This window comes from Lepidochelys kempii, chromosome 4, assembly GCF_965140285.1.
Source record: "Lepidochelys kempii isolate rLepKem1 chromosome 4, rLepKem1.hap1, whole genome shotgun sequence".
Lineage (NCBI taxonomy): Eukaryota > Metazoa > Chordata > Testudines > Cheloniidae > Lepidochelys > Lepidochelys kempii.
Genome location: NC_136383.1, coordinates 50,394,821 through 50,407,125, shown reverse-complemented (window position 1 = coordinate 50,407,125; position 12,305 = coordinate 50,394,821). Strand labels below are relative to the sequence as shown.

At 39.6% G+C, this 12,305-nt stretch overlaps 1 protein-coding gene across 7 annotated transcripts in view; it reads left to right on the top strand.

Annotated features, from left to right (window-relative positions):
- The window catches only part of SETD7 (SET domain containing 7, histone lysine methyltransferase), a 56,653-nt gene that overhangs the window by 10,908 nt on the left and 33,440 nt on the right, over positions 1 to 12,305 (top strand). For 4 of the 7 annotated variants that reach the window (XM_073341171.2, XM_073341169.2, XM_073341170.2 and 1 more), the window contains exons 3-7: positions 5,337 to 5,538; positions 7,963 to 8,152; positions 9,820 to 9,901; positions 11,110 to 11,227; positions 11,379 to 11,536. In XM_073341171.2, the coding sequence (XP_073197272.1) occupies positions 5,337 to 5,538; positions 7,963 to 8,152; positions 9,820 to 9,901; positions 11,110 to 11,227; positions 11,379 to 11,536 (750 nt within the window). The remainder of the gene's footprint in view (positions 1 to 5,336; positions 5,539 to 7,962; positions 8,153 to 9,819; positions 9,902 to 11,109; positions 11,228 to 11,378; positions 11,537 to 12,305) is intronic. The other 3 variants (XM_073341168.2, XM_073341173.2, XR_012158572.2) reach the window with 2 other exon arrangements.

Here is a 12,305-nt window from a genome sequence, read left to right as displayed (position 1 = left end):
TGTAATGTGGATAGGGCCCATACAGGTTTGAGCTTAACTTAAGTAGAGTTGACTCAAATGCTGCTAGTTACTTTTGGACAGCCTAACTGATGATGATGCAGTTTGCACAGCTTTGGGGACAGCTATTGAAAAAGGATGCTGCACCCAAAAGTTCATGGTTTAAATACAGGGGGCGGAGGGGGTGTGGAAGGGACGGGAAAGTTGATTTTTGTTTCTTTAAGGATTTTTTTTCTTAAACAAGGAATTACACCAGATTTTCTGCTCCCCTGGCTTCATCAAAACTGTCATTTCCCTGCTCCCTGTATTCATCAGAGCTCAACTCTTTCTGCCATGGATCCCAAAACACCCAACCCCTTATACTCTTGTGTGCTTTAGCACAAGTTAATTGTTTTTGGCTTAGTCCAGACACGTTTCCTCCATGGCCAGTTTCCATTGCAGTCCTGCCAGTGAAGGCTGACAACTGCACTGTAGCTCTCCTGTTCAGGAGTAGGTTGTTCCTACCAAACCCTGAATAGGGACCATATGCAACATTATAAATGTTCTCATTTTTTAAAATTTTTTTTGGATAGGGGAATAAAATGGTCCAAACCAGCACTTGGGTAAGCAGAAAGGTTTACTTCTGCTAAATATTGTCAGCATTGCTGTCCTGTCTGTTGATTATTTAAAAAAGTGAGAGAGATTGGATCAAATTTTCATTTTGTAGAAAACGCATGTTTTGCAAAGAATGAAATTTCAACTCCAGCATGCTCCACATTTTGTATTGGGTACTTTTACTTTCACACTAATATTTGTCTGAGAGCATTTTGAGAATTAATCCCTGTGAGCAGAAAAGCGTTGGATATCATCGAACAACTGCTATTCTCTATGGAGAACTAGAAACTTTTTCTAAACTAAAACAGGAAGTCCGATGGTTAACAGATTTATTTGGGCATAAGCTTTCGTGCGTAAAAAACCCACTTCTTCAGATGCATTTTCTAAACTGGCACTTCTCTAGCAAGTGCTGAGAACAGTGTTACAAAAGGGAAAGTTTGAAGCCTATTTGTATGGGAATTACTAGAAGTGGGAAAGATTGAGGCATCCCTGAGCATAGAGAGGAAAGGTGGGAGGTTGACATTTTTAACTTGTATTTTTAAGAGAAATCCCAGAGACTTGAGTTGGAGAAAATGAGAGGTGGGGGGAGACAAACAACCTCCCAAAAATTGTTTGAAAATTTACAGGGCAGTTGTAATGTCAGTGACCTGGGGCTTTAACATTTTAATTTATTATAATAATAACTGCTGAAAATGTGCTTGACACAATGTGAAGGTGACTCCTCCCCTGAGGAGCTTACAGTCTTAACATGCAGGCATTCTTTGCATGTTCATTTACCAGGAAGATTTCTTTTCAGAGTAGCAGCCGTGTTAGTCTGTATCCGCAAAAAGAAAAGGAGTACTTGTGGCACCTTAGAGACTAACAAATTTATTTGAGCATAAGCTTTCGTGAGCTACAGCTCACTTCATAGGAAGATTTCTGAAGCTGATTTTTACTGGAGCTAGAAACAAGCAGGGAAAACTAACACCTTATACGCTAGGAAAATGGCCCGTGGTTGACAACAACTGATCCCTTGTGCTTGTATTGAATGTCCTGTCCTTGCTGGAAAAAAAGTTTAACTCTGTCCATTTTAGTAGCCAAAGCATGGTTGTCCACAACCGCTTTTCCTTAGCCTTCCCTCAACTGACATTTGGAATGAACAGGTTCATTTCCTTTTGCAGATAAACCTGAAGTCCTAGTGCGATCTGAAATACTGAGTTATGGGCATCTTACTTTTGTTGATACAACGCAAAAGCATCTTTCTTGCAGTGGGACAAAACACTGTAAAAGTAAAGAAGGGAAACTTTAGAAACTCAAGAGTCACTTTGATACCCATATCCAACAACAATAAAGCAAATATTTGAAGTCTTCTGAAACACATGGAGTCTTATATTCCCAGATAGACAGTTATGCTTTTACCGTAGATGTCATTGCATTTTAACATAAATTATGTAGACAATATTATTAGACATTAAGTAGAAAACAGCTAATATGTTAATTACATATATTGAGGCAAAGTAGACACTGTTTTAAAAAAAAAAAAGTTTTAGCTTGCAAGGAAAGAGACATTATAATAAGGAATTTTTTTAATCCCTAATTGTTAGTTTCTCTCAGCATTGTTTTCTAAAAAAGAAAACAAATGACAACATATTCTAGCTCCGAGTATCATTGCTACTCTTTTAAAGGTATTGTAAGAGAAAAGTTGTGTGAAATCAGTGACTCGCTAGCAAAATGCTGTATGAGTTTTGCTTGACAACGTACATTCCTTTTTAATAGGGGGTGGGTGTGTATGTGTATATTTAAATTGACAGCCCTATTTTTTTAATCTCAGTTAACTCATGCGATTAACTAAAAAAAAAAATCATGATTAAAAGAATTAATTGCGATTAATTGTGGTTTCAATTGCACTGTTAAACAATAGAATACCAATTGAAATTTATTAAGTATTTTGGATGTTTTCTACATTTTCAAATATATTGATTTCAATTACAATACATAAGAGAAAGTGTACACTGCTCACTTTTTATTATTTATTACAAATATTTGTACTGTAAAAATGATAAACAAAAGAAACAATATTTTTAATTCACCTCCAATGCAATCTCTTTATCCTGAAAGTGAAACTTACAAATGTTGACTTTTTTTTGTTACATAACTGCACTCAAAAACAAAACAATGCAAAATTTTAGAGCCTAAGAATCCACTCAGTCCTACTTCTCGTTCAACCAATCGTTAAGACAAACAAGCTTGTTTACATTTAAAGAGATGATGCTGCCCACTTCTTATTTACAATGTCACCAGAAAGTGAGAACAGGCATTCACATGGGACTTTTGTTGCGGGCATTGCAAGGTATTTATGTGCCAGATATGCTAAACATTCGCATGCCCCTTCATGCTTCAGCCACCATTCCAGAGGATATGCTTCCATGCTGATGTTTGTTTAAAATAAAAATGCGTTAATTAAACTTGTGACTGAACTCCTAGGGGGAGAATTGAATCATAGAATATGAATCATAGAATATCAGGGTTGGAAGGGACCTCAGGAGGTCATCTAGTCCAACCCCCTGCTGGAAGCTTGTATGTCTCCTGCTCTGTTTTACCTGCATTCTACCATATATTTTATAGCAGTCTCGGATGATGACCCAGCACATATTGTTCATTTTAAGAATACTTTTGCTGCAGATTTGACAAATTGCAAAGAAAATACCAATGTGATATTTCTAAAGATAGCTACAGCACTCGACCCAAGATTTAAGAATCAGAAGTGCCTTCCAAAATCTGAGAGGGATGATGTGTGTAGCATGCTTTCAGAAGTCTTAAAAAAGCAACGATCTGATGCAGAAACTACAGAACCCGAAGAACCAAAAAAGAAAATCAGCCTTCTGATGATGTTCATTTTCATCATCTGAGTCAGATGTTATGCTTTGGTCTGCACTGCTTTGGATTATTATCTAGCAGAACCCATCATCAGCATGGACGCATGTCATCTGGAATGGTGGCTGAAGTATGAACGAACATATGAATCTTTAGCGCATCTGACGTGAAAACTGTCTTGCAATGCCGGCTACAACAGTGCCATGTGAACCCCTGTTCTCGCTTTTCAGGTGACGTAAACAAGAAGTGGGCAGCATTAGCTCCTGCAAATGTAAACAAACTTGTTTGAGCAATTTGCTGAACAAGAAATAGGACTGAAGGGACTTCTAGGCTATAAAGTTTTATATTGTTTTGTCTTTGAATGCAGTTATTTTTTGTACATAATTCTACATTTGTAAGTTCAACTTTCACGATAGATTACACTATAGTACTTGTATTAAGTAAATTGAACAATAGTATTTCTTTTGTTTTTTACAGTTCAAATATTTGTAATAAAAAATATAAAGTGAGCACTGTACACTTTGTATTCTGTTATAATTGAAATCAATTATATTTGAAATGTAGAAGACATCCAAACATATTTTAATAAACGGTATTCTATTATTGTTTAACAGCGTGAGTAATCGAGATTAATTTTTTTTAATCACTTGACAGTCCTAATAAAGAACAAAATGACAGTGATTCTGGAAAATTTGGTGCAGGCAGCTGTTAAATACGTTGTTGACAAGAACTAACACCAGGCTGGTAGTATGTTAGGGCTTGTCTACACTTACAGCAGTGCAGCTGCTAGCCTATGCTGACAGGAGAGCTTCTCCCATCAGCGTAGGTACTCCACCTCCCCAAGAGGCAGTGGCTATGTTGATGGGAGAAGTGCTGGCTATGCTAGGGGTTAGGTCGATATAACTACATTGCTCAGGGGTGTGGAATATCCACACCCTGAGCACCATAATTTTACTGACGTCAGTTGGTAGTGTAGCCCAAGACTTAAGCTATGTCTACACTACTGTGGTAAGTCGACCTAAGCTACACGCTCCATGAATAATGTAGCTGGAGTCGATGTTGCTCAGGTCTGGCTCTAGGCACCAGCAAAGCAAGCATGTGCTTGGGGTAGCACAATTCCAGGGGCGGCATTCCGGCCATCCATCCATCCTTTTTTCTTCTTCTTCTTCTTCTTGCTTGCAGTTCTTGCAGTTGCGCTCTCGCAGCTTGGGGTGGCAGATTTTTTGGTAAATGCTGAGTAGAGCCAGCCCTGGGTCAGCTTACCTCGGGGTCCACGCTACGCTGGGTCAACGGGAGACACTCTCCCGTCAACTTACCTTACTCTTCTCATTCAGGGTAGAGTACTGGGCTCAACTGGAGAGTAATCTGTGGTCAATTTAGCGGGTCTTCACTAGACCCTCTAAATCAACCCTGGTGCATCAATCCCCGGAGCGTTGATCAGGGGCGTAGTATAGACATTGACTTTGAAGAGATGGGATCTGAAGGTCTGAGCATAGGGTTAGGAGAGAGAGAATCCTAATCCAAAAGCAATCTGCTTTGAAAAGAATTCCCTCTTTGGCCTTGGATAAATCACTTCACCTCTATTCCTCAGTGTCCCCATCTATAAAATGTAGCAGTGTGGATCAAGAATGCTGAATCAGTACAATGGAATGATTAACATCTGTAAAGTGCTTGGACAATGAAAGCACAATACAAGTGCTATTTAACTAGAGAATTCAGTGGAGACTAGCTGTTTTTGTTTGTTTTTTTGATTTGGGGTTTTAAAATGATATGCAGTATGCCCAGATTTTAAACAGAGGGTGAGGGTTGTACTGAGTATATTGTTCAGTTCTCAAGAGCTCTGTTTAAAAGAGGGGAACAACTGCACCATCTGTCTTTTCCTTTGTTACCAGCACACTGGAAGGGTATTATGTCGATGATGCTCTCCAAGGCCAGGGACTCTATACTTATGAGGATGGAGGGGTTCTTCATGGAACGCATGTGGATGGAGAACTTAATGGACCTGCTCAGGAATATGACATTGATGGACGACTGATATTCAAAGGGCAGTACAAAGATGATAATCGACATGGCGTGTGTTGGATATATTACCCGGTAAGCCTGATTTCCTGTTTTCTTTGTTGGAGAATAAAAGAAGGGCGCAGAAGCCGTATAGGCTGAAATATGTTACTGCTATGTGGCCTAGGGAGGAAGCTTCTTTCTAGCTGTTCAAGACATTTTGCTAGACCTGGCTCCATGAACTTGGCTTAGGGGGGAATAAGGTTTGTTCCCTATGACCGCTCCTTTAGGGGTAAAAAGTCCTAGTTCCAGAAAATAGCAAGGGTTTCCTGTTCCTGTCTCTAAGTAAATGGTGGGACTTTTCTTTGTGAATCTTTGTCTTCTAGGGAATATTTTAAAATGTGCTAAATTATAGACTGTACAGTAGTGTTCCTTCCTATTTTTTTTTTAACTTATGAATAGCCCTATTCAGCACTCCCTGCTCAGGCCACTCAAGTCCATAGAAATTTTGTCTGAGTAAGTGCTGAGTAGGGCCTGAAGTGACCATGTACAGCACATTTGTCTGTAGCATGCCACCAAAGGCCTGAAGAACTTCGGGTGTGGAAAACGAAAGGCAGTGTTGGAGTGGAAGACTTCTGTACACAATTATCTACCCAGTAGATTGAATTCTCTCGAGGCAAGAGGCAGCTCCTTCTGTGTTACATCTTTATGCATATTTAGTGCCTCTCAAATGCTGTGACCATTGGGTATTTCTTAAAGGAATTAAAAACCTAACTTACTGCTGTCCAGTCTGTGAATTAGGTAACTAAAACTACAATTGAGGCTGCCAGGGAAATACCAATAGCAATTATCTGTGATCAAGAACAGAGTGCAAGTGAAAGCAAAAAATTAAATACACCTGACCGTGAAGGTCACATACTTTTCCTTCAAGTTGCTAATGATAGAACTCTGCTGCAAGTCCTGGAAAGTTCATTCCTAACAGTCTGGCTAGCATTAATTGTCAGGATGGAATTTAGGATGAGAAGTGATCTCTAAGATGCCATTTTTGCTCCAAAAATAACTGTTTAAACATAGCTGTTGTCAAAATATGCTGTAACATGTTTCATTTGTACCTCTATGGACAGAAAACCTGTAACATCATTAAGCCATACCCATGTTTAAAGATAGTTTTGTCTTGAAGACTAGGCCTTAGAAACTCTACAACCATTGTACTTGGGCAGTATGGTACATAATCCAGTGTCTCTCTCTGTGTGGCATTCCTGCAGCCAGGAAGAAGTCTTCCCCCAAAATTGGTGAGATGTAATTTTGGGGATGGAAGAAGCAAAATATACCCAACAGTTGGGAGTTATAACCCATTTAAGCTCCCTGATATTCAGTAGGTAAGCTCCAGTAGGTAGCTCTGGACTGGCACAGCAACAGTCTCTCGTGCTGAAATGACATGGTTGGGGTGGAAGAAAGAAGAGTTGAAAAGGAAAGGGGCTCACATTGCTGGGAGCTGTCAACAGGAGATGGAGGAGATGGAGTGGCTAGGGGTCTTTTCCATGGAAAACTTTGAAAAATAAATGCTGCTTGGAAGCATTGGTAGTAAAAGAAATAATTACTTGTAACTCTCTTTTTAGTCTCTTGTTTTTCATTTTTTCTTTCCTTTTGTTCAGGTGAGTTGATCTTATTTATTGCTCCTGCCACTTCTTTCCATCTGAATGCTGGAAGTGGTGATTCAAAGTCTGCAACTGACAAGGCACTCTCTTTCTGGGGTTTTGGTATTCCACTCTCTCCAGTTTTCTGGATGGTTTTTTCCTTCCATTGTCCCCTTTTCTCTCTCCCCAAATTCATTGCCTTTCCTCTAGTTTCTTCTCTCACCGTCTCCATTGTAGTTCTTATTCTGTTCATTCCTTCCAGTGCCACTCCTAATTACTTCCCAGACCTCCAATATATATCCATAATGCTTTATAGGCTTCAGTCCTCTGATGTACCATCATATAACAATATACAAAGCAGCACTTCTTATTCTTCCTCCTCCTCTCTCTCTTCTCCCCACCCCCCCAGCACTGAACCATTTTTGCAAAATGTGACAAGGCAGGATGCATTAGGTTTTTAGTGCCCTGGGCCACTGCCTAGCTCTGTTACCCCTACTTGTTTGAAATCTCAATGTTTGTTTCAAGTGGAAGGGAAGTCCTTGTGGTTTCTACTTACCTACAGGACAGAAGGCCTAATTCAGATTTTACACCAGTTTTTTTTCTTCTGGTGTAATTCCATTGATTGGAATTACTCCTGGCACTGAAATAATGAAATGAGTTTTAATTTACACCTTTCGTTCTTTCAGTGTGCATCTGTGTGTGGACAGTTTAGTTTGGAATAAAAGTGTCTTATTTTAATCAAGGCTATATAGATTCCTTACTAACTAGTTTTAACCCTATCAGTAAACTACGTCAAGGACCTTCTCCGATACTTTATTTTTATAGCCAGCTCTTTTATTATATATTATAATTAAAAACTTTTTTCTTTTGGACACTCTTTCAGGATGGAGGCAGCCTTGTAGGAGAAGTGAATGAAGAAGGGGAGATGACGGGGGAAAAAATAGCCTATGTGTACCCTGATGAGAAGACTGCATATTATGGAAGGTTCATAGATGGAGAAATGATAGAAGCAAAACTGGCAACTCTTACATCTGTAGAGGAAGGAAAGCCACACTTTGAACTGATACCAGGCAGTAAGTTCAGTTGATGTGCAGCTTGTACACTGACAAAAAAATATCTTCTTTGGTCTATGTGTCTCATTCTTTCTTCACCTCAGTCCCCATACTCTGAATATTCCCCTTGAGGGTTTGTAAGGTCTGACTGGTAAGGAGGAATCAATTAGGGAGAACACCAGATTTTTTTTCTATTACAGAACATTAATGAGGACTTTTGTAAGTTAGGTTGGGTGGGTGTGTATTTCCAGTGTTGTCCACTGCTCTGAAAAATGCAGACATCCTGTGGGAGGTTACAGTGGGAGGGGAAGGTCGAGGAAAAGTCTGGGAAATTTGCCCCATCCAGTTCACTCCTTAAATTCACTTTTTTCCCCATGCCAGCTGGAAAATTAGCTTATAATGACTCTTCGTGTTGACAGACATATTGTTAAAATGAGCGAACAAACAAGCAAGGAAGGGTCATGATTCAGTCCTAACTGTATTGCTATCTGTTGGGTTTGTTTGTTAGTACTGATTTGTACAAACACTGTTGGGTGCCCTTAGATACTGCATTAAATAGAGAGCATGGGACATAGACATCAGGATTAATGAGTTTCTTTCGATAAGAAAGAATCTGATTCACCATTTCCCTGCAACTTGTGTCGTCGTTTACACCAGTGTGTGGGCATAAAATGCTAAATGTAAGAATGATAGTATCTTACACCAATTCAGTGCTGCGGTAAATGATTACAAAAGGTGTAGGGCTATGGTGAATTGACCAATTAGTGTTTTGGGGTGTTTCATTAATTGTTGTAGATATTTTTACAGTTGTGGACAAGAAAGGATCATTAGTAGAAATATGATCTATCCTAGCACTGTTACTTTTGTGCCCCAAAGATCTATGTACTTAAACTGCCTGGAAATAACTTAAAGATTAGGAAAAAGGGGGGAAAACAGGCCAGAGGACAGCAGTGACCTTTTGTTTTTAAACATGGTAGAAAAACCTTTGCATAGCACAATTAAAAAGAAGAAAATCCAGCTGAGAGGGTACAGTTTGTGCTTTGTAAATAGGATACAACTACACTCTGTGTGCAAAGCTGAAAGAAGAGCTCCATTTTTAGAACTTGGTTACCATGGACAACAGCTTTTTATCAAACTTCCAAGTACTCAGCTTTTTCCCTGCCTTTTCCACCTGCATTGCTTATTTTGGGGCAAAATTACATCAGACAGTTGATTATACAAGTGTGCAAGAATTTAGACTTTAGAAAGGGCTTAATTGTCAGAAGGTGGATGCTCAGCACTTCCTCAAAGTCTGGCCCATGTAAGGTGTCCAAGTTGGGCGCACAAACCATTAGTCCTTTTTTTTTTTTTTTTTTTTTTTTTAAAATGGGCCCTAATTTTAATAATAGAGATCCTCTTTGTGTTTGTTTTAATGGTTTTTTTTTAAAGCTCTTGTATATAAAATATGCTATTTTCAGTTGCCTGGGAGGAGAAAAATCTAGAAGGAGTAAAACTGGCTGAGGATTCAGGTATTTTGTTTCCGGGCAGCTCTATGGAATATCCTTTTTAAGTATGTTTCTTCTTTTGTTCATCTCATCTTTCAGACTTAATTTGCTTTTGAATGTCTTGAATGCGTGTCCCTTTAACAAAAGAGAGAAATGCTTTTAATATTGTCCATTAATTTAATTCCTGTATTGATTTATTTTTAGGCCCAGTATACAGTTTTGATAAATCTACTTCATCTTGCATTTCTACAAATGCACTTCTTCCTGATCCTTACGAGTCAGAGAGGTAGAATTTTTCTTTTTCCCATTTAAAAATCTTTCAGTAAACTTCTTGGTCTGCTGTGCATTTAGGGACCCGATCCTGCAAACCCTCACTTATACGAACAATTGCAGGACTAGTCAGGTGTCTAAGGGTTTGCCAGGTTGGACCTTGAACTTGACTGATGTGGAGCACAGACTTAACTGAACTGAAGTTTCTTTTGGATTTACATGGAAAAACTGGCAATCTAGTAGACCGAACATGGACATAATATACTTCTGGGTAACGTCTTGAAAGTGACTTTAAAAAAATGTAGTTGCAAAGTCCTGTTCAGTGAAGTCCAGAACCCTTCATTAAGGGCCCTACCTACGAGGTAAAGGTCAAGGGGAGTTGAGGGTGCTCAGCATCTTAAAGGATCTGGCACAAATACACTGTTCCCTTTTTCAGAACACAGAATCAGTCTCAAATTGATGCGTATGCCAAGCATAGTGATTCAGGTTAGGTCAAAGTCTGCTCATCTGAGTAGTCTAGTTGACCAGAATAAAGTGAGCAGGATTGGGTTTATTATGTAATAAAGTACAAAGCCCTGGGGAAAGGGGAGACTGTTGACATGCCATGTTTCTCTACAGAATGCTGGATTCCAGTCAGTCACTAACATGACCTTTCTATGTTTCTCAGTGTACAGCATGTAGAATTGCTTGTCTTCGCTGCCTTAATTCCATTCATTTTACAAGGTTTTGCTGTATACCTGATGGTAATCTTCCTCTTCTGGTATTACAAACATCTAAATGTGCGATGTAGCAAAAGGTTCTTAGTGACTGTTTAGAAACGTGGCGTTCTAGGGCCTGATCCTGACAGTGCTTTCTCAAGTGAGTAGTCCTTGCACACATGAGTAGTCCCATTGAATTTCAATTGGACTAGTCATGGAGTGAGGATTGGAGGTCCCTGCATGTTTAACCATCATTAGGGGGAGACTGGAAAATGGTGGTCATCTGAACAATAAAATGAAATTATAAGTAACTTCTTTTTCCTAAGAACTATGTCCCAAGAAAAGTCCTCCTGTTTCTCTAATAATAAAATGTTGTTAGGTTTTGGGTTCTTCTTGCTTTTGCATTTTCTAAAGGGCATGAACTACTAACCTCTGCACTAGTAGCTGTAGTAATAATACTGTGTAGAGGATTGAAATGTGACCACAAGAAAATATCCAATTTCTACCCTTTCTTTTTATTTTCTAGGGTGTATGTTGATGCATCTCTCATTTCCAGTGCTGGCGAAGGATTATTTTCTAAAATAGCAGCAGGTTCGCGCACGGTTATGTCCTTTTACAATGGAGTGCGAATTACACACCAGGAGGTAAGGCGGCAGGCGGAATATAACCAGCCTGAATTTTCATTGCTTTTTTTAAAACTGTTTTCATGTAAGATTTTTGTGTGTGTGCTTACTGGAACTTTTGAAAACAAATAAAAGGTGACCAGACATGCTGGGTTTTTAACTTGCAAATCAGGTGGACAGCAGAGACTGGGCCCTCAATGGAAACACAATAGCCCTGGATGATGAAACAGTCATAGATGTGCCAGAGCCTTACAACCATGCCACCAAGTATTGTGCCTCGCTGGGGCATAAGGCCAACCACTCCTTCACTCCTAATTGCACCTATGACCCGTAAGTATTAGCCTGTTTTTCAGACCAAACGCTGCAGAGGTGAGATTGCTGCACTATAGTGCACTGTGCTTGTACAATGTTTTGAGATGGCTGGATGTACTCTCTGGATCCAAGAGTCTTTCTTCAGGTTCACTGCAGTCTCTGTGTACTGGACCGGAGACTTGCATCAAGTGGGCATTGCAGGTGCTCAGCATCTCTAAACATTGAGGGCAGGTTCAGGTTTAGAATTATATTGCATGTTTATTATGCGTTTGTGTCTGACCATTGATTCTCAAATACACAAAATACAGCATCCTTGGCTGAAACATAAATCTTAGCTGTCCAAGGATAGGGCCATGGCTGCCTCACTCCTAGCATTTGACAGAGAATGTTTTACAGTGCATCATTTAGGAACATGAAGCCTCAAAAATAAGAATTTTTTCTAGTACTCTTCAGTAGCTGAAAAACTGTTGACATATACAAATGTGTAAGGATGTACATATTTTAAAACAATATAGTAAGGGGTGGGGGGGTATGCTTTGTAGCTTGTAGAGACCAAACTTATTTCACATACCAGGGGCTCCTTGTATCCCTCCCTTTTCCCGCTCTGTTTCCAGGGACTCCTCGCAACTTCCTCCTCCAAACACCAGCAACTCTCTCTATGGCCCCTATTCCCTTTTTCTCCCATGTCAGGGTCTCCAAGCTCCCTCACCAGAGGTTTTGTGCCACTCATTCCAGGGTCCTCCTACATGGCAGGGGTTCTGGGTGGCCCATACTCTCCCCTCCACCC